This window comes from Recurvomyces mirabilis, assembly GCF_035927965.1.
Source record: "Recurvomyces mirabilis strain CCFEE 5264 chromosome Unknown scaffold_6, whole genome shotgun sequence".
In the NCBI taxonomy this organism is placed as follows: domain Eukaryota; kingdom Fungi; phylum Ascomycota; class Dothideomycetes; order Mycosphaerellales; family Teratosphaeriaceae; genus Recurvomyces; species Recurvomyces mirabilis.
The window spans coordinates 279,654-300,134 of NW_027041940.1; the positions used below are offsets into that span (position 1 = coordinate 279,654).

Below are 20,481 nucleotides of genomic sequence, written 5' to 3' on the forward strand. Positions count from 1 at the left end.
GTGACATCAATCTCGAGCGATGATCTCGAGCGTGGCGCCATGGATGGACGAAATTACCGAGAGAGTCAGTGCGATAACTGCTGTCGATATCTGCCGGCCAGTTCTCCGTAGTCGGGTCACTACAAGGTCACTCTACCACTCTATCTCCTTCTCACTCTGCCAGAATCCACCAGTCCTTCCACCGATATCGTCTAATGCCAACATGACCGGCGTCCGAGCTCCCTCGTCTGGGGTCTTAGCTCCTCCACCTCTAGTCATATCTGTCTTGACATAGCCAGGACAGCACGCATTGATCAGAATGTTACGACCACGCTTCGACTCCTCCATGGCGAGGACTTTGGTAAAAGCTGTCTCGCCAGCTTTGCTAACAGCATAGCCCGCACTGGGAAACCCAGCTTCTTTCTCCTTGCCTTCTGCTACCGCAGACTTGAATCTCTCCATGATGGCTGTCACGGCGGGCACATCGGTCTTGGATGCTTGGAGGAAAGCATCGCGGACTTCATCCGAGTACTTCTTGAGGCTCCCAGCCATACTGCTGACATTGACGAGCCGCCCGCCGGATTTAAGCATCGGCAGTAGATCCTGAGTTGCTTCTAGCGTGCCATAGTAATTCGTCTCGACAGTCTCCTTCACAAGGTCACTGCTGAAGCCTTGCAATGCAATACCAGCGTTGTTGATAACGATATCTAGACCATCAGGATGTTCTTGTTTCAGGAATTTGCTAAAATCTTTTATGCTTTTAGTCTTGCTGATATCGAGTTCCTTGAATGTGATCGTGGTATCGCCACCATCCTGCGCAAGCACTTTTGCCTGCTTCAGTTGTGGGTCATTATTGAGAGTATTGACTGCTTCGGCACCTCTTTCAGCCGAGCGTGCTGTAAGATAGATGAGGAAGCCGCCAGAATGAAGAGAGGACTTGGGATACTGCAATGCAAGATTGCGGACTGCGTTCGAGTTAGCTGAATTTCTAGGGCAAACGTGATCTATTGATATTGTACCAATTGCAAGACCTATGCCCTTATTGGCACCTGTAACAGCGGCTACTCGCGAATGTGTTACCATGTCTGTGGTATTTGTTGGTTTGAATCAACACAGATGTCGAATTGTTGTATGTTGGTCCCCTGGTCAAGCGCGTCATCAAGTTGCCGTCGTTCGAGTCAAAAAAGCGTCATGGCGATCATCCATGGGCGACGAGAGTAAATCATATTAAAGCATGGGTAGGCAGGGGCAAACATCTGTATGATCGAATCGCAGATACTGTGTATCAACATTGCACCAGATGCGATTGGAGATGTCAGAATGTTATGAGGTGTTGCACTGATCGAGTTGACGAATTTCAAGCTGCGTATGCAATAATTTGGCAAGACAACATGTCTTTTCGAATGAAGTATTCACATAAATATAAAGGCTGCTCTGTGCGTCAGTTAACACAGTGGCGCAGGCAGCGAAACGAATGACACCGCTTGAAGCATTTCTATAGCTCATGAATTCCAAGGTGTGCTCAAACTGTGACATACTGCACCTCGCACTCCGGAGTTGCCATCGATGTAGCGGTCGACGTCGGTGTGATTGTGATCGAGATTTCGCACTGAGTTTCAGTGGTAGGGCTGGTAGGAGCGGCGGAGCTGACAACTTTCGCAATACTGGAAGCTAGCACAACACTGGAGATCTTCGTCGAGCTGTTTGCTTTCACGGTGCTGGAAGCCAACGGGACGCTCGAGGATTTTGCCGAGCTAGGCGCCACGACTGAGCTGATACCGCTCGATGCTGATCCAACTGTGCTCCCGCTGGACGTGCCTTCGGACACCGTGATATCTGCGCTGCCGGTGCTACCAAACCCCTCGGTGGAAACGATCTGGTATGTCGCGTTCGTGGCCGGGTTAAACGTCAAGCCGAGCTTGTTGTACTCGTCGTAATGGTTCTTTGTCGTGACTGTCCCGGAAGACCGTTTCTGCTGGCGGACAGACCAGTACTGCACGTATGTGGCGCTGCGATAGACACGATAAATATCGTACATGCCTCCGTCGCTGGACAGCGTGCCCATGTGGGTTCCGCCAGTACCTGGATTGTATGGTCCATAATTCTCGAGAATGTATGTCTCGCCAGTCCCTGACCTAGACCACCCGTTAGCTATTCATTCGGCAAAGTTTCAACAAACAGACAACCACAAACCAAGTATATACGGCTAAGTACGCGTTGCTCCCTGGGACAAAGGTGCCGGAGTAGTCGATGGTCCTGGTCGCTGTCAGTCTAGATTCCAGCCCGTTGAGCAGGGCAGGGTAAAAATACCGGTCGGTAGCAGTTTTCCAGCCCTTTCCAGATGTGAAATCGCCGACATTCGACCATGTCACCTTGTACTCGCCCGCATCCCCGTTCGTGTACTGAACATTGCCTGTGCCGTCCGACCCTTGGAATAGTGGATCAGTCGATAAAGCAACATGGACACGGGAAACCCTCACCAACACTTACAAAACTGGTAGAAGTAACCACCACTCGTGCCCTGCGAATTGGCAGTGCTTCGAGAGACAAGCTCGGTAGGCAGAGCAAGTGCCTGGACGGCCACGCTTGCCGCGATGACGGCAGAAGTGAATGAAACCATGGTAGCCAGACCAATGGCGAATGAACGAGATGAGAACTGGGCAAGGAATGTGTGAACAGCGAAATTCGGCTGCAATGCTTTTCTGACATGTTCTTGGCCAGTGAGAACATATATAGCTTATGATAGCCTCGTGCATCCTCACGTAGGCTATCGGAAACGAGGTGTACGACTTGATGCTGGTACGATTGTCACGGACGACAGCCTGAAACTTACCTGGAGCATGTCTGGTGTCGAATTAAGTGCTGGTAGCGACGATCTTCTTTGAACACGATCCAGACTGGTTCCGGGTGGTGGCTGTTGCGCGCGGCATGGTGGTTGCGGACACGGTCATCGGTGTAAGGACCAATGTTGTTATGCCGTCCAGCTCCTGCTTGTCGCACAAGGGTCAACGCATTGGTATGTGGAAGGAAAGGATAGATTAAGGGGCGTGCAATATCGCTAAGATCAAGCGTGTGTGCATAAGTGCCTCAGGCTTAAGCAGGGACGTGAGTGGACCTTACATGTTACTACTTCATTCGGTTCACAAACTCGCCTACGTCTATGTATGCGTCAGACCTACAGTGAGAATTGACAAGGATCACTTCAAATGGTCTAGACATATATCAAGTTATAGTATCCATTGGAACCCTTGGTCACCCCACAACAATAGAGCTCACTGGCCAACCCGGTGACCATCAGTATCACGCCCAGCTACACCATTAGCTTCTCTCCGGATCAGACCGCTCTTGAGGTACACAGATGTCCGCATCTCGATGATTGGATCGTCACTGACACCAATACCGTCCATATACCTTGGCTTGGGGTCAAAAATGAGTCGCTCCTGATCGCGTCCTGGCGTTGATCCCTGATCCATCGTCCATAGCCGGTCGAATGTGAATACGCCCAAGTTCACAAATTCACGGTCTTCGGGCCACTCGGAGCTCGAATCGTTGAGGCTGTCCTTCTCGGGGTCGGCAATTTGAGCCATCCAGTTGTACACGATTGGCTTCGGTGGTTTGGCAGAAAGACGCTCTTCGAGGTTGTCAAACAGGTATGTGCCACTCTTTTCCTTCGCCTCTTCTTCACCCATCTTCATCACACCTTGCGGCGATACCTGAAGCAAATCAGCATAAGCTAGTGGCACGCGCTTTCGGATCACTTACGAGTCGGGTTCGGAAGTATGTCTTCTTTCCATCTTCAGAGTCAAGCGTGAAGCAATGAATGCCGTGCCACTGCTCAGTCGCGAAAGACATCGGCCAGAGCGGCTTTCTGTTGCGCGTGTACCATGGAACAAACGGCCAAACTTTAATGAGCTGCTCCCAAGTAATCTCGCCAAGCTTGTACCTGAACATATCTCGGAAGCCCTCTCCGCGATTCACAGGGAATCCGATGGCTGTGTTTGTGATCATGTCGTAGTGGGTATGACCATCCTCGGAAAGCAAGAAACGTACGGCAAGACCGCGCGGGTTGGCATCGACATCATTGTCCTTGATGTCCTTGTAACCAGTATCGCAGCTGAAGCGGGCAAGAAGCTGTGTCGATGCTTGCTTGAAGATGGGCGCTTTGGAAAGATGTTTCGCAGCCTCAGATGGCACAAATATCCCCTTGACAAGCTGACCACGGGCATGGACTGGTCTCAGCTTGGTTGAGACGTCGCCATAACCCCTGCGGATGACGTCTACCAGCTCGTCGGCGACTTTGTTGATCTGTTGATTTTCTGACACAGGCATGATTGTGGATATGAAGGGAAAGCTGTGTCACAATACCAGTTGGACGACCTACTGTGGGATCTTTGGAGTACTTCAATGCGGTTGCTCGCAGCGACTATCAGCTGCTCCCCTCATCATCGCCGGATATGAGGCATGGCTGGCTCGTTACTTCCACTAAATCCATGACCAAACGCTGTAAGTGCCAGCGTACCTGTGGTTCGTAGTAATTAGCCAAGCTTTGCGAGGTGTAGTGAAGTGTTCAGATCATCCGGGGTTAGTCAAGACTCTTGCTATTGGGTGAAGCCACTACAGGTTTCCCAAAGCAACTCCACTTACAGCCCAGGCTTATTTCCGGATCTGCCAACGAGGCGCGGCGAACAGCAGAGATAAGCAGCCAATTGCGGCCTGTCAATCCTGTGAGCCAGACTGGTCGCTGCACAGGAGAGTCTCGGTCTTCATCAATTGTCAATTTGTGAGAGTGGTTGCGATGAAGAACAACGTCCACCACTCTATTCTGATCATTAGGGTAAGCATAAGCGACCTTGCTGTCACATTATCACAAGGCCAACAACCGGCGGCATGGCAGGCAGTTACCTCTATGATCTGCCAAAGCCACCTTGTGATGAATATGTATAGAGCTGGGTCGTGAGAGTCCATCACTGGGTTGCAAGGTTGGATATCATTGTAGTTCAGCCGCAGAAGTGACATCCATCGTTGTTATGGTCGCGAACCGTTCTCCTGGGTCGCGGCCATCCTTGATCAACCATGCAGCTTGGCTGCCTTCCATATTTCGCGCTGCAATTCTAAGCGCGAGACATGAGAGAGTGCAAATCCATGAACAAACACCATCTGCCACGTGCACGACGCCGGCCCCCCGTCCGAAGCCACCCGAGAGGACTTAATTCCACCCGCTGGGACGTATGAGGCGCCGGCTAGGACAAATCTGCACAACAGTGTAGGTGGCTTTGATAAAACCGAAGCATGTCGACAAACCCGGGGAGGATCTAGAGCATGATTGGGGTCCCCAGACTTACTACTTTAATCCCGCACGTCTGGGGAGTGCCAAAGTCTATCGTTCTTGGGTTTGGCTTGCCCAGATGGTTCGTAGGAAACCTATATGAGTGATTCGAGGGCTCCAACGCTGCAGACAGAGACCTCAGGCTCTTCTATCGATCGTACTTGAAAAGACCAAGGGGAGATCTCCTCGATTCCCTTTTGCTCACCCTCTTCTCTACCTACACAACTCGGCGCTCGCTGGGTTGCTCACACTCCTAGCCACGATGGAGAAGGCGACAGAGCAACGCCATAGCAATGGTAAAGGCCATGAGGTCGACGCTGAACAGGGGGCCAACTACGGTATTGGACATGCCGAAGCTCCTATGATGCAACACCGCGAGGACGACGATCGTGCCGATGAGGCCAAGGGTAGAAATGCGGATCAGATGGATCGCAAGTACTGGCTCTCCGTCAATTACATTGGCACGATGTTCGCCATCGGGTAAGCGCAGTGTTAGTATCGGGCTCATCGATGGGCTCTGACCATATCTACAGGATGGCTTTCATGGGCGGCATAGGAGGTACGAGACTGATCGTGGCGTGTATCGATCTTTCATCCGACTGACCCTTTTCTTCTAGGCTTCGGTCTTGTAGCACCCATCTTAGGCACAATCGATGTGGATCTTGGCCCGTCACCAAACATCAACTGGGTGCCACTCGTGAATATCTGCGGCGGTGCAGTTTTTTTCCTTATGGTTGGCAAGCTTTCAGATATCTTCGGTCGCCGGTAGGTGTTTGACGAGATGCGTACCATCCCGAAAAGATTTGTGGCTAACTTTCTATCTACAGCTGGTTCTTTATCTTAGGCAGTGTACTTGGCCTTCTAGGTTCCATCACCGGCGCAGTCGCCATGAACGTCAACACCATCATCGGCGCCGAGGTCCTCATTGGTGTAGCGGTCGCCTTCCAGCAATCTTTCTTCTGGGCAGTCGCTGAGCTGGTCCCCATGAAGTACAGATATTTCGCGAACTCCTACTGCTACCTGATGACTATTCCCTCATCGCCACTGTCAGCAAGAGTCGCATACAGCTTCCTCCAATACCCCGGCACATGGCGCAACTCCTTCTACTTCCTGATCGCCATCAATGTCGTCAGCATCCTGTCGTGGTGGGCTTTCTACCACCCACCGACTTTCAGCATGTTGCACAGGAAGAAGCTTGCGAGAGATCTTCTGCTCCACTTCGACTGGATTGGTGTGCTTCTGTACAGCGCTGGTCTCATCATATTCATCTTCGGGCTGAACTGGGGTGGTGTCTTGTACCCATGGGAGTCCCCTCAGGTCCTCGCAACAACCGTCATTGGCGGCATTACGCTGTTCGTGGCCCTTCCGATCTGGGAACTCTTCGTTAAGAAACGGGGAAAGGAGCCTTACTTGCCGCTTCATCTATTCAAGAACGTGCGATATATGGCTGCTGCGTGGAACAACGGCCTCGGAGCGTGTGTGTACTACGGTTTCGGGATTGTGTTTCCACAAGTCGTCAACAACATCTACTACGCTCTGGCGAGATCAGCGAGTACGACGTTGGTACCCTCGCCGGCTTGACGGCCATGGCATTCGTTTTCGCACAGGTCTGCCACGGCTTTGTCGAGTGGATCACTGGACCGAAGTGGGGAACACGTGGAGCAGCATTGTGCGGATGTGCTTTAATGACTGCCTGCGCCACTGATCTAGGCAATCGACCTCTGACAATTGGTCTCCTTATTCCCGGCGCTTTCTGCATGGGTCTAGTCGAGGGAATCTCAACCACAACTTCAACATTCCATCTGCGATCACAAGAGGAGATCGGCGAGGGTGGTGGACTCTGTGGTAGTATTCGAAATTTCACATCCGCTATCGCTGTTGCCATCTACACAGCTACGCTCAGCAATCGCCTCGACAAAACAATCCCGCAGTATGTTGCACCCGTGGCACTACGCATGGGTCTACCACAAGGCTCTTTGCAGAGCCTTTACGCCGCCGTACAAGGCAAAGCTTCATACGACCTCGTCAACGGCTTGACCCCTGCAATTAAAGAGGCAGTGCAGTACCCATGGCAAGAGGCGTTCATCAAGGCCGGCGGCACAGTCTTTTTGGTTTCAGCCGCCTTCTCGGGCACAGCACTCATTCTATCGCTATTTTTCACCAACAACGACAAGAACACTTTGGACTTCGTGGCCTCGAATGTTCATGGTAAGGCTATGGAGCGGCAGTATGCTACGGAGCACAAGGAGTTCAGGCGCTCTTCTCTTACTGGTGCCGAGTCATGATCTGCCTCACCCGGTCGACAGTGATCTGAAAGAAGTCGTTCGCAAGGGTTTGAAGCATTCACGCAGCTCCACATGGGCTGACGTGTTTTAATAATGGCCATCTACATAGCGCAGGGTTGGTTGTATACCAGAATAGGGTGTCTGAGTACATTGTTTCAAGGCCCTGCAGAGCTCGTGCCTTTCGTCGAGGCTATCATCAATCCTGTTCCATCATTATCACAATCTTCCCAACGAACTTTTGAGATCGAAGCGCTCCAAACGCCTCTTCCAGACGGCTCGTCGGAAATGTCTCGTCAATAATGTCATCGAATTGCAGTCCCGAAGCACCAACAAACTCGTTCATCTGCTCAAAGTCTCGTCGGGATCCCACATTGATGCCTCGCAGAACGGCAGTTTTGTCGATGAGAAGATGTATGAAGCCCTCTAGGTCGGCTACATCCTGCTTGCTGAGATAGCCTACTTGACTGATGGTACCGCCTTTCGCGACTGCACGTAAGCTCTTGAGAAGGCTAGATGTACCGCCGATGTCGAGGACAATGTCTACACCTCGGCCACCATTCATGTCTACAGCTTTCTCGTGCCAATTTGGTGTCGTCCTATAGTTGATCGTCTTCACTTGCGGGTATTGCGACCTGACCTTGTCAAGTTTCTCGTCGCTTGACGATGTGATGATGGCCTTGCTGCCAAAAGCGAGCGCGAGTTTCAACGCCATGATACTGACGCCGCCGGTACCTTGCAACAGTACAGTCTGCCCTGCTCTGAGGCTCCGACTACTATCTACCAGCGAGCTCCACGCTGTGACGCCAGCATTTGGCAGGCACGCGGACTCTTCCCACGGCAGGTGGGCAGGGAGACAAACGCAAGTCTCTTGGTCCATCACAATATGGCTCGCGAGTACGCCTTCGATCTCGCCACCAAGCCAGGCGCGGCGCTGCTCGTCGCCAGTGATAGCGAGCTGGTCGAGGATCGGACAGACTTTGTCACCAACAGCGAATCTGGCGACACTATCTCCAATGGCAATGACCTCTCCAGCCGCATCGGAACAAGGAATTCCATTGTCGAGAGTAGGCCAGGGGTTCGTGCCGTTAAGGATGTTCATATCACGGTAGTTCAGACTGACAGCGTGGACCTTGATGAGGATAGACGTGAGCGGAAGTCGATCTGCGAGTGGTTCGGTATGCCGTTCTAGAGAACGAGAAGCGTTATTTCGACGCCATACTGTGCGTTCCTTGGGCATTGCGGTCTTGGTCATGGCTCTTTCGATCAGGTGAAGTAGTGCGGCGTAAGGTCGGTCACTATTCAGCTGATGCGTGTTCATTCATGTCAGAATAGGAGAGGTCGCTATATACTTATTCCAATGTCGACCGTGTTGGAAACGGATCAAGGGTGGCAACCGAAGATATGTATCTGCTGTATTACAAAGCGCAAGTGGGCAGCAATGGAGCGTCATTATTACAGGCAGCTGTAGAGCAATGTCCGCATGTAGGCTATAGTCCAATGTTCACAGCGCCCGTGGAAGGTACGTTGAAAGATGGAAGAACGGTGAATGGTGATTACTAATGCCGTGCCAAGACTTTGCTCCGGATCGTCTCACCTTTTCGAGTGACACGCTGCCATCTTTAACACAGTAGCAGAATCGAACGACTTCATGGATATAAAAACAATCTTAGCCACAAGTATCAGAATCGCACATAGCGACTTTCTGGCTAATAATCCGGCAATCCACGAAGTCATTCGGAGGCACTCGTCGTAACCTACCTACCGCAAGCCCTCTATCAAATCTCCCACTAACTTCACCCACGCCTTGACAACAGCCTACCATTTCCATGGTGCGCTGTAACTGTCCGCTTCTCACCCCAATGAGCCTACGGTATTCGTCACACAGGCGCAAAGCGAGCACTATTCTATGAAGATCGCAATTAAGCCGGAGCATCATCTTGAGCACATGTTTTGCTGAAATATGCCATGCGTGGGTGGAGGAAGCTTGACTATGATTGATCTGACACTACCTATTTATTCTCATTTATGAGCTTTCAACTTGTTGCAGCGCAGGGATATGATCTCAGGACGATAACTAATACGCTTCGCTCGTTTGCCACTTCTTCGACCCTCTGTCTAGCGCCGGACGTTAGGATCACTCCACCTCCTCGCCCCATGACTCGTACTTCTCAAGCCAAGCAGAGACCCGGTCTCTCGCATGCCCGACTGGCGTTTGCTATGCTTCGGCCCATTATTGATAGTGTCGACCTCTGGGTCAGGGTCTGCATGTTCCAGCTCCGTCATCCAGCGCGGCTTTCTCGACTTTCCACGACGCCCTTCCGACTTTGGCGTAGTATCTTCTGCTTGCTTTACCTGAGCAGCTTGCTTAATTTGAGATAATCTGCGAGCTTCCATTATCCTCCTATGTCGCTCGTCGTGGTACGCCTCCTGGCGATGCAAGTTCAACAATTCCAATGCAGCTTCTTCGTCATAGCGATCCGAGGCATCTCCTTGCAATTCGTCTTCGCGGTCCGGATCCGAATTTTCGGCTTCCTGGTCCAACTCTGCTCTACCTCGCTTCCTCCCAGTCCGTGTTGCTGCGTTGGGAGCAGACGTCCCATTCGCTCTGGATGTGGTTTTGGCACGCTTTGGAGTTGTGCTCTGGCTGTCCTCGCTGACACCGCCAAGCTCACCGTCTTCGGACTTAGTGTATGCGGGTTCTGCAGAAGTGGATGGCTCATCTGAAGTAGCGCTCTCCAGCAGCTTTCTATAAGTCTTGCGCTTCTTGAATCCCCGTGGTCTTCGCCTCACTCGAGATGCCTCTGCACTAGATTTACTTCCTGATCGTGATGCAACATGCTCGAAGGCATGCTTTGACGATGTAGTGATATTGTCTGCATCTTCATACGATTGTCCCTCTCGGTGACGCGTTGAACATGCGGTGATGGTCTCGCCATCTGCCTCTGCCGCTCTGTAACACAGACCAGATCAGCCAAAGGTCTTAATATAATATCTCGCTAATGCCCAATCCGTCACTTCAGCACAGTATTCGCATTTCGTATGGCCAGATACTCTTGGACCTGTGCCGTGTTCAAGCCCTTGATTATCTGATAGATCTCGGCATTATAGTACTGCAATCCAGTCTTTGGATCTATGTACCTTGAAGGCAGACCGGTGATATCGCAGTACTTTGTCTTAGGCTTCAGACTCGGTGGTGCCTGAATACTGGTGTACGTAATACTAGGTCCCGTAATAATATTGGAGGGTACAGCAAGTCCTCCTCCATTCGCGTGCCGAGCATTTTTATCTAATACCAACCTGCTCAAGTCCTGGCTTCCTTGCGCAGGGTTCGGGTTTAGACTAGCTGTCGTGGCTTCGCCGTCGGTCACGGGTTGAGGCGTCGTGGCGCCAGAATTCTGCTGTGTATTCATGATACTCTGCTGTGCTCGTTGTGCTTCCGACAATATTTGTTTGAGATTCTTGTTGCGACGTTGCGGTGGTTTCCAGTTGGGGTTGCGGAAGGGTTTGGGTAGCTTTTGCATGTCGAGTTGATCGAGGAGGGCGGCATGAGTCTCGTCGTTTGAGGCAGTAGTTATCGGCGCCATGGTGGCCGTGCCGTGTCCTATATCGGACAGTGTTGTCGAGAAGGAGTGTCTTGAAGGTCGCTTTCACATGGCAATCACGAAACGGACAACACGCGCTAAGCTGTGGCTGCTGCCGCCCCCACGTCACCGTACCGGAGATCAGAAGCAGCCGGGCCGAGCTCTCTGACCGGATTGGTGTACGAGATTCTGGTCTTTGTGACAGGTGACTTTCTACAGTATACATCCTACTAGGCGACACGATAATCCACTACAAAGCACTTCTCTCCTATCCCTACACTCGATCTCACCTCGCAAAACGCCCCATACAACCGCCACCATGAAGATACTCTATATAGGCGTACGTCCTCCACCTCCACCTCCATCACCACCCCACCCCACCCCACCACGACACGTACTAATCCTACTATTCTCCAGATCCTCCGCAACGAAGACAAACCCGCTGTCGAACTCTGCGCCGAACGCGACCTTTCCTCCTACTCCCGCTTCACCCGCACATCCGTCGGCGAATTCATGTCCCTCTTCAGCAAAACCGTCGCCGAGCGTACCCGCCCTGGCCAACGCCAAGACGTCGAAGAGCAATCCTACACTTTCCACGCATATGCTAGGTCAGAGGGGGTTGCGGGCATAATAATCAGTGATCAGGAGTACCCGGCGCTAGTGGCGCATCAACTGCTAGGCAAGATTATGGATGAGTTTCTGGCCAAGTATCCGAGGAGTGCTTTTGCTGGGACAAGCGTGAAAGAGTGTCCGTTTCCGCAGTTGAAGGAATATATTGTCAAGTATCAGGATCCGCAGCAGGCGGATAGCATTATGAAGGTGAGGATGCCTCTTTAGCGTGGTGACAAAGGAGGGTATACTGACCAGACGAGCAGATCCAAAAAGAGCTTGATGAGACAAAGATCGTACTCCACAAGACCATCGAGTCAGTACTGGAGCGAGGGGAAAAGATTGACAGCTTAGTGGCCAAGTCGGATGGCCTGAGTGCGCAGAGCAAGATGTTCTATACCCAGGCGAAGAAGCAGAACTCGTGCTGCGCAGTCATGTAGATATGAATGGAACGATAATGTAATCAAGCGACATGCATGGGCTGGTGTTGAAGGAGTCTTCGGTCAGATTGGCAGCATATCCACACCTGTAAAGTCCACGAAACAGACACCAAGAAACGATGTTCATGGACATTACATTGATTTACGTACAATGCGGCTTTCCTGGCCGTTTCTATATCCTACATTCTTCTGGATATCCCACATCAGTACACCCAAAGCCCGATCTACCACCCTTACAAGATCGTCCGACTGTTGTACTTCCACCCCGCCTGGATAAACAACGCGAAACATGAGCACACACCCGCAAACCACGCCGCCGTCCTGAGAGGCACCGGGACCAAATCCTGAAAGATATAGATATGGTTATACGCAAATCTCGAGGTAACATACGCCAGCGCACAATAATTCAACGTCGCCACATCCAATCCCGCAGCATTGCCCGCGACCACCGCGGCAGCGAACAAAGGCAAGTTCTCGAAGGAGTTGGCCTGTGCGGCTTCCGCTCGAACGATTCGACCGCAGGTCTTCTTGTCCAGGCGCTGGTCGGAGTGGACGTCGTTGGTGAAGTCGCGAGGTTGGAACTTGTTGTAGGATTTGCCTGAGTCGGAGTAGGCTTTTGCTGCGAAGGCGCGGGGGAGGAGGGCGATGGTCCAGGCGGCGGGGATAAGGTAGAAGGAGATGTTGTCGCGGGCGAGGTTGGGGAGGTAGGATGTCATTGTTGCGGTGGTGAGGTTGGGTCGGATGTGCTTTGGTGGTGGAGAGTGTGTTTCGTAGACTATGTGCGAGATGGGATTCTATTCTGAGAAGTCAGTATATAATAATATAGCGTTGTCTTGATCATAAAAGTTCCGCCGTTGATTGACACGGGATCTGGTTGTTCATCCGGCTCCACAATCACCGGGAATGAATCTATCCGGCCAGTCATGATTGGCTTCTACTGCTTGTAGAGCACATCAGGTCATTGCTGAATACGCGTACCTTGAAGTGCAACGACGATAACTATCTTGATGCTCTGCGTACATACCAGGCGTTCTTACAATGGTATCTCGTCTGGCTTTCCAGCACATGTGTGTTGATGTCAGTCTTGCAGGGATCTATCTTGTACGTCTCCGCAAAAAGTCATGCGGCATGCGGCTCTGGCGGGACCGACCGCAAGCAGCCAAAACTTGCATGTGAAACCTCGATCCAGCTTTCGGCGCGCACCTTGAATATCTCACCAACCACCAAACAACGACATACACACTACAAAAACATTCACCTCGTCGGGCAGTCACCTGACGATCAATATAACGCTTCGTCACAAAGTCCACATTCATCTATGGGTTCTTACACTGCCACCGTCACCGTCAATATCACCGCGCAGAGCGACCTTGGCGCACCACTTCCTGGACTTCCTGCTGGACTGTCACGTACCGAGTCGAGCTTTGCATCGCTGCTGTGGCTACTCGCCCTAAGCCCGCCTTGAATGAGGTGGGCGAAACCGGACTGTTGCGTGGACTGAACACACGAACAAGAAGCACGATTCCCGGATGACATAAAGTTGGAGAAGTTGTTTGCCTGATGTTTGTGGCTGCTTGACATACTACCTGCATCAAACCCCGAGGTCTGCCCCGGACCTAGTACAGGAAGCCAGCAAGAGGGACGAGACCCAGTTCCTCGGGTTTGGGCAGCTCGCAATGCCTGGAATGGATCTTGTCGCCAATGGCACAGCTTTGGACGTGCAGCGCTCTCCACCGATGACGATCGTCGCGCCTGCAAGACTACCAGTCCGCGGTACGACTGATATGCTGTCTAAGGATCCAATGGAAGTGCCTAAGCTGGACCATGAGGCGATTAAGGAGAAAGCAAGAAAGCGGAAGAAGAACAAGAAGAAGATGTCCGCCGCAGCACCAGCTGTTAATGTAGTGAAAGGCTTCCAGACGCCAGTCATGTCAGGTGGCGAGGAGAGTGACATGTCTTTGGCTGGCACACCAAGACTTGGAGCTACAGGCAGCCCTCTAATACGCGCGGCAACCCCTGGTGTGAGTGGGATCAGCGCGCTCAAGTCGCGGTTGGATGCCTTGTCTCTAGACAACGATGGTTCTCGACCAAGCCTGGAGAGGGTCATGTCCAGCACCTCAACTGTGTGCGAAACCACAACATCAGCCTCGTCCCGAGCGAGTGACGGCGATCGCACGGAGATGGAGGCCTACGATGTGCCGCTCGACCAGGACTTCACTAGCCCCGACGCTGGCAGCCGCACCCCAATCCTGGCTTCACATATTATTGAAGGAGGTCTACGCGCTAGCTCCGTATGTCGCAAGATGTGTGCTGAGGATTTCGAGCCACTGCGTTGTCTTGGCAAGGGCGCGTTCGGCACGGTCCACCTCGTCAAACAGCAAGCCAGCGGTCGCCTGTACGCGCAGAAGCAGTTCAAGAAGGCAACCTTGACCGTCCACAAGCGCATGATCGAGCAGACGCGCACAGAGCGCACCATTTTAGAGTCAGTGAACAGGCATCCTTTTGTGGTGAAGCTCTACTACGCTTTCCAGGATCACGAGAAGCTGTATCTCATCCTGGAGTACGCGCAAGGCGGTGAGCTGTTCACTCACTTGGCGATGGAGCGCATGTTCACGGAAGAAGTCGCAGCCTTCTACATGGCTGAGATGATCCTGGCTCTCGAGCACTTGCACCACAATGTCCGTGTCATCTACCGCGACCTCAAGCCAGAGAACTGCCTGCTCGACGCCGAAGGTCACCTCCTACTCACCGACTTCGGCTTATCGAAAGTAGCGCTCGAGGACGAACGCGCAGACAGCATCCTAGGCACCATCGAGTACATGGCCCCTGAAGTGATCATTGGAAAAGGCTACGATTTCACAGTCGACTGGTGGAGTCTCGGAGCTATCGGCTTCGATCTTCTTACTGGTAGTCCGCCGTTTGGCGGCAACAATCATGCCAGGATCCAGCAGAACATCTTGAAGCAGAAATTGCAGATTCCATACTTCCTGGGCCCGGACGCGAAAGATATACTCACCCGTCTTCTGCGCAAGGAGCCTCATAAGCGACTAGGAGGCACGAGCAAAGCCGATCTGAAGACTTTGAAATCGCACCGTTTCTTCCGTAAGATCGACTGGAAGAAACTTGAAAAACGCGAGCTCGAGCCGCCGATTCAGCCTGTGATCACGGATCCCGAACTGGCGGAGAACTTCAGCAACGAGTTTACGGAGCTGCCGCTCAGTCCTGTGCTGACTCGTGGTGGCAAGTCTTTCGAGGATTATATGGAAGATGTGCAGAAGCCGGAGGGGAACCCTTTTGGTGGGTTCAGTTTTGTGGCTAGCAGTAGTCTACTTGAAAGCGACGAGATTATGCTTGGAGCTTGACTGTATGGCAGTAGTCGCGCGTGCACTTGTGGTGGTGTGCAGTATGAGCATGTGCACAATCGCATGGTGCAGCGTGGTACAGGCGCGTGTCGATTGAGGTGGTGGTCTTGTGTACAATTGTTTGAGGGGCATAGGATACAGATTGCTCACACCCTCTTTTCTGCTGCATTCCGGACGTGCTGTTACCTCCACTTTCCCGCACTCACGTATCCGCTTTTGGGACACTGGTAGGACGCGAAGTCTTCCTCCTGATCGCCGGTAGTAAGACATGTGTCGTCGATCTCTTGCCTGTTCCTGGCACAGCAGATGATGCACGCAGCTTTGCGCAAGATGCGGACCGTCAGTTGCACGGGTCGCTGCCGTGCACTACCATAGCGCTAAGTACATTACCATGGCGCTACGCTCATACTATATGCAGACAATACTCATACCAGACACTTGCCAGGTCTCAGAGCGAAAACATCTGATGTGATTTTGCACGCCCCAACCACAACGGTAGTGGTCGATGGGCATCATGTCTCGAAGCTATTCAGTCCCATGAGTATCTGCAGTACCGCCTCATATCGAATGCTCCACAGCAGTCTGCAGATCAACCTGCAATCGTGGCAGATGTCTGTCATTACAGCAGAGGCGAGGAGAAGGGATAAGCGCTCGTTGTTGTTCCGGCAGGGTTGCATTAGTCTGAATCACACAAATATACTGGTGTTCGTCTCTGACAAGACCATTGTACCTCTGTCCTGTAATTCCGACATACTTCGATCGATTTTATCATGTTCAGCAAGGCCATACTCGTCAGTCTTGCTACAGCGGCTACCACCCTTGGAGCTCCAGTACAGTCAAAACGAGACACCACCACCAGCAGTACAGCGCGCGCGAGCGCTGTGAAAGATGTGTTCCAATTCGCTTGGGATGGGTACTATCAGTGCGCAGCCTTCGATGGATCAAACGCAACAATGCACAGCTGACCGGACCAGGTATGCATTCCCGAACGATGAGCTTCTTCCAGTAAACAACGGCTTCTCTAACTCACGGTATGGCTCGCCATAGGCCGACGGCCGGATATTGGCTGACAATTGTAGCAATGGATGGGGTGCATCAGCCGCGGATGCCTTGACCACGGCCATAGTCATGCAGAATGCTGAGGTCGTGAACGAGATCCTAGCGTATGTTCCAACGATAGACTGGAGCGGAAGCTATCAAGATGAGCAGGTCAGCCTATTTGAGACTACCATACGATATCTGGGATCAATGTTGTCGGCCTATGATCTGCTATCTGGCCCCGTATCTTCGTTGGTGAATGATGTGCGCCATAATGAGCATTCCTTTGATCGAAGGTTGCTATGCTGACGAAGGAATAGACGAGCCTTGTTCCAGCGTTGCTCGTGCAGGCTCAGAATCTTGCGAATAACCTCACCTATGCTTTCAACACACCAAGTGGTGTGCCGAGCAATAACCTGATCTTCAGCAGCCGCAGCACAGATGGCTCCACCACCAACAACCTGGCACAGATTGGTACCCTGGTGCTGGAATGGACACACCTATCCGACCTGACAGGTAATACCACTTATGGCGACCTGGTGCAAAAGGGCGAAAGCTATCTTCTGAGCCCACAGCCATCGTCGTCCGAACCATGGTCAGGCCTTGTTGGCTCAAACATCGAAATCTCGACCGGGCAATTTGTAGATGCATCTGGTGGCTGGAACGGTGGCGACGACAGCTTCTACGAGTACCTGATCAAGATGTACGTGTACGATCCCACAAGATTTGGCGCCTATCGAGATCGGTGGGTAGCTGCAGCCGACAGCACTATCGCGCATCTGGCTTCGCATCCCTCGTCTCGGCCAGACCTCACGTTTCTGGCCGCTTTCGACAGTACCACGATCGTGGAATTGTCGAGCCACTTGGCGTGCTTCGACGGTGGCAACTTCATCCTCGGAGGTCTAGTGCTTGGCGAGCAGAAGTATATAGACTTCGGTCTGAACCTGGTCAGTGCCTGTGAGGACACGTACAACCAGACATCAACCGGGATCGGGCCCGAAAGCTTTTCGTGGGACAATTCATCCGTGCCCGTTGAGGAAGCGGCATTCTTTGAGAAGGCTGGCTTTTACATCATTGACAGTAGTTACATACTTCGTCCGGAAGTGCTCGAGAGCTTTTACTACGCATACAGAGCGACTGGCGACACCAAATACCAGGACTGGTCGTGGGCCGCGTTCCAAGCCATCAACGCTACTTGTCGTGTCGGCTCTGGCTTCTCAGAGATAACGGACGTCAATGCCGCGCACGGCGGAAGCTTCAAGAATTTCCAAGACTCCTTCTTTTTTGCAGAAGTGCTGAAGTATAGGTAAGCTTGCGATTGATCATCTTCGTCGCCGGAAATGACTGACCTTCGAGATCGTAGCTACCTCATCCATGCTCCGGACGATGTCTGGCAAGTCAATTATGACAGCAGCAATCTATATGTGTACAACACAGAAGCACACCCTATCAAGGTATGGCAGCAATGAGTCGCATGTCGTGGAGGTTGTTAAGGCCGCAACTTTGGCCCCGCTAGTCATGTGGAGGACTGCATGATATGCCATTGGCGAGTATCCAGAGTCATTGATGGGTTCGAGCGGGGCGAATACTCGAGGCTCAATGGCATGTGCCAGGATGATATGACGCTGCTTCAACCATTGTCTCCAACTGCAGCACCTACTGTCGAAGGCAAGTCAAGATTTGGAGGTTGCATGTAGGCGAGGACAGGATCCGATAGTTGGTAGTCTGCACCAAAGAACTCAGCCAGATCAAGATCCGGTGCGAAACCCAGATTCTGCATGAATTGTGGCTGTTGACGAGAGTCGGCACGCTCCAGCATGGCGAGCTCTTCGAAGATATCACTGCCTTGAAATGCAGATTGCTCGAGAGCACTCGTCATGGGCGGTAATGGTTGGCTGAGCCAGTCATCGGAGAAGCCATGGTGTTCAGAGTGTAAGATGGGCGTAAGGCCCGCTGTGTCGCTACTAGCATTTGTTGGTATGCTGAGGTATGGAAGACTTGCCTGTTGTCCATTGGCTGTACTCTGGGGTGTATAATTCACCCGGGCCGGTGGTTGATTTGAGGAGCTTAAGACATCTGCAGGATGCTTTCTGCCCTTTGCAAGGACGCTATTGCTCAGCAAGCAGGACACTGTCCTTGCTACTTTGGCTTGTGGAATCGGGCTATCAGATGAAGCCTGTTCAAGTGCTTCGAGACCAGCGAAGGCCTGCCGGACAACACCATTGAACGTACTGAATGCTCGCATGGGAGCTTTAGACGCCAGTACGGGCTCGAGTGGGTCATGCCAGAGCGACCATTCGTCCAGCCCATCTTCAGCGACCTCTCCGAGAGCCTGCATTTGCCTCATCGATGCTTGAGGTTGCTGATGCAAATAATCGGCGATTGTGGTCTCGAGAACCACAGCGGCTTGCACGACAATGTTCAAGCGTTGTTCGTTGGGGTCAGAGTGTGCCAACAGCGAGAGTCTTAAAGCACACCCAACAACTATCCAGGCGGTAGGCCACCGCTCTCTGATAACCTCTGCCACAGTCAAGATCAAAAGAGTCTTGACGTGGCTTAGCTTGAAGTCGCTTGCGTATGAGGGCAGCAAGCCGTAGACTATGTCACGCAGACGGTCACTTTCGGAATCGTCGTGGGTCTGCAGAGCAACGAGCGCCATTATAGACAACAACTCAGCATAGCTCGCTGACTTGGCAAGATCCATCTTCGATAGTCCTTCCGGTGGGAAGGTGTACATGAGTTTCAGTATTTCCTGCTTATCCGTGATCGGAAGCCAGGAGTACGTAAAGGCAACAAAGTAGTCTAGGAAGCTCCATGCACTGCTGGGAAGCTTGTGTAGCTCGTTAGGCTTGAGAATCATGTTATGCGTCAGTGACCCTTGAAGCTGAGGATCCAAGCACGTCTCTCGTAAAATTTCCACCGCAGCAGGTCTGTTCACATCGTACTGGGAAGGGCCGCCATTGCGTGATGGCATTGAGTCGGTGCCAGACCGGGGCCAGATCTCCGATGCATGTTGATTTGCACGAACAGGTTCCAGTCGTTCCTGCAGATCCTGTTGGGCTAATGTAATCTTGGGAGAGTCAATGGGGGCACCGGACAGGACCTGGTCTATCTGCTTGCAGACTATCCCATTTCGCCACATCCGGTGCATAGTCTCAGCGGAAGGTGCGTCTTTTCCGGCGAGGGCCTTGTGAGTCTCGTCGTCCACATTTGCGAGTTTCTCGGACAACAGCACTTCGGTCTGCGGCCATGTCTGGAATAGCCACGCCAATGAGGACTCCAGAGTTCGGATATAGTTGGGCTGAATGCCACGCTTCTTCGGCTGCTCATGGTAAGTGCACTCTCGATCTTGCGATGTACATGTCAGCTGTGGAAATTGTTAGTGTGCACGCCGATGGATGTCTCCAAGACGAGTGCTGCCTATCTCACTTACGCATGTTGGCTGCGTCCCGTCGCACTTCTCTCGGGATGCTCGGCATTGATCGCAGGCTCGCGAAACTCGAGAGCGCTTCGGAGCATTCGAATCTCCTGCTGAGGCTCGCTTCTTGCCATTGCCACGGACCGTGTCCTCGCCGCCCTGGTCGGCACCTGTCATTGCACTCCCTTGAGCATACCTTGGATACCTCGCAAAGCCGTGCCTGCCAGATCAAGCATCACATCCGTAGCACACGAGCTTGCGCAAGACGCGGTCGCGGCCTAGGCTTGCAATGGATGCTGATGAACCTCCGGCCATAGAGGTGTGTACAGCAGTGGAAAGTGGGGCGAAGGCGCGCGTGCCAAGAGATGTTCGGAAGAATGCTTATCCAGAGCTCATGGCTTCCATCTCGACGTCTCCCTTCACGTCGAGATATACAGACTTTA

General features: G+C 52.3%; 11 protein-coding genes across 11 annotated transcripts; 4 read left to right on the forward strand and 7 right to left on the reverse strand.

Moving 5' to 3' along the window:
- Positions 1 to 132: 132 nt before the first annotated feature.
- Positions 133 to 1,062, reverse strand: LTS14_002885 (uncharacterized protein; the record flags this gene model as incomplete). The annotated part of the gene is made up of 2 exons (XM_064835590.1): positions 133 to 944; positions 999 to 1,062. 2 exons carry the CDS (start codon positions 1,060 to 1,062, stop codon positions 133 to 135), a joined length of 876 nt encoding a protein of 291 aa, XP_064696640.1.
- Positions 1,063 to 1,501: 439 nt separating this feature from the next.
- LTS14_002886 (uncharacterized protein) lies at positions 1,502 to 2,599 on the reverse strand (the record flags this gene model as incomplete). Its single annotated transcript, XM_064835591.1, has 4 exons — positions 1,502 to 2,114; positions 2,173 to 2,235; positions 2,290 to 2,407; positions 2,470 to 2,599. 4 exons carry the CDS (start codon positions 2,597 to 2,599, stop codon positions 1,502 to 1,504), a joined length of 924 nt encoding a protein of 307 aa, XP_064696641.1.
- Positions 2,600 to 3,251: 652 nt separating this feature from the next.
- LTS14_002887 (uncharacterized protein) lies at positions 3,252 to 4,308 on the reverse strand (the record flags this gene model as incomplete). The annotated part of the gene is made up of 2 exons (XM_064835592.1): positions 3,252 to 3,692; positions 3,742 to 4,308. 2 exons carry the CDS (start codon positions 4,306 to 4,308, stop codon positions 3,252 to 3,254), a joined length of 1,008 nt encoding a protein of 335 aa, XP_064696642.1.
- A 1,259-nt stretch (positions 4,309 to 5,567) lies between these two features.
- Positions 5,568 to 7,590, forward strand: LTS14_002888 (uncharacterized protein; the record flags this gene model as incomplete). The annotated part of the gene is made up of 5 exons (XM_064835593.1): positions 5,568 to 5,785; positions 5,839 to 5,864; positions 5,923 to 6,070; positions 6,133 to 6,780; positions 6,855 to 7,590. The coding sequence occupies 5 exons, from the start codon at positions 5,568 to 5,570 to the stop codon at positions 7,588 to 7,590; spliced, it is 1,776 nt and encodes a 591-aa protein (XP_064696643.1).
- Positions 7,591 to 7,786: 196 nt separating this feature from the next.
- Positions 7,787 to 8,827, reverse strand: LTS14_002889 (uncharacterized protein; the record flags this gene model as incomplete). The annotated part of the gene is made up of 1 exon (XM_064835594.1): positions 7,787 to 8,827. One exon carries the CDS (start codon positions 8,825 to 8,827, stop codon positions 7,787 to 7,789), a length of 1,041 nt encoding a protein of 346 aa, XP_064696644.1.
- Positions 8,828 to 9,705: 878 nt separating this feature from the next.
- On the reverse strand, positions 9,706 to 11,174 carry IES6 (chromatin-remodeling complex subunit ies6; the record flags this gene model as incomplete). Its single annotated transcript, XM_064835595.1, has 2 exons — positions 9,706 to 10,540; positions 10,606 to 11,174. 2 exons carry the CDS (start codon positions 11,172 to 11,174, stop codon positions 9,706 to 9,708), a joined length of 1,404 nt encoding a protein of 467 aa, XP_064696645.1.
- Positions 11,175 to 11,490: 316 nt separating this feature from the next.
- On the forward strand, positions 11,491 to 12,220 carry YKT6 (palmitoyltransferase; the record flags this gene model as incomplete). Its single annotated transcript, XM_064835596.1, has 3 exons — positions 11,491 to 11,511; positions 11,589 to 11,990; positions 12,047 to 12,220. 3 exons carry the CDS (start codon positions 11,491 to 11,493, stop codon positions 12,218 to 12,220), a joined length of 597 nt encoding a protein of 198 aa, XP_064696646.1.
- A 233-nt stretch (positions 12,221 to 12,453) lies between these two features.
- LTS14_002892 (uncharacterized protein) lies at positions 12,454 to 12,936 on the reverse strand (the record flags this gene model as incomplete). The annotated part of the gene is made up of 1 exon (XM_064835597.1): positions 12,454 to 12,936. The coding sequence occupies one exon, from the start codon at positions 12,934 to 12,936 to the stop codon at positions 12,454 to 12,456; it is 483 nt and encodes a 160-aa protein (XP_064696647.1).
- Positions 12,937 to 13,896: 960 nt separating this feature from the next.
- Positions 13,897 to 15,582, forward strand: LTS14_002893 (uncharacterized protein; the record flags this gene model as incomplete). The annotated part of the gene is made up of 1 exon (XM_064835598.1): positions 13,897 to 15,582. One exon carries the CDS (start codon positions 13,897 to 13,899, stop codon positions 15,580 to 15,582), a length of 1,686 nt encoding a protein of 561 aa, XP_064696648.1.
- A 1,128-nt stretch (positions 15,583 to 16,710) lies between these two features.
- Positions 16,711 to 18,089, forward strand: MNS1B (maturation of Asn-linked oligosaccharides protein; the record flags this gene model as incomplete). Its single annotated transcript, XM_064835599.1, has 3 exons — positions 16,711 to 16,884; positions 16,941 to 17,926; positions 17,984 to 18,089. 3 exons carry the CDS (start codon positions 16,711 to 16,713, stop codon positions 18,087 to 18,089), a joined length of 1,266 nt encoding a protein of 421 aa, XP_064696649.1.
- A 161-nt stretch (positions 18,090 to 18,250) lies between these two features.
- Positions 18,251 to 20,215, reverse strand: LTS14_002895 (uncharacterized protein; the record flags this gene model as incomplete). Its single annotated transcript, XM_064835600.1, has 2 exons — positions 18,251 to 19,987; positions 20,054 to 20,215. 2 exons carry the CDS (start codon positions 20,213 to 20,215, stop codon positions 18,251 to 18,253), a joined length of 1,899 nt encoding a protein of 632 aa, XP_064696650.1.
- Between the last annotated feature and the right edge of the window lie 266 nt (positions 20,216 to 20,481).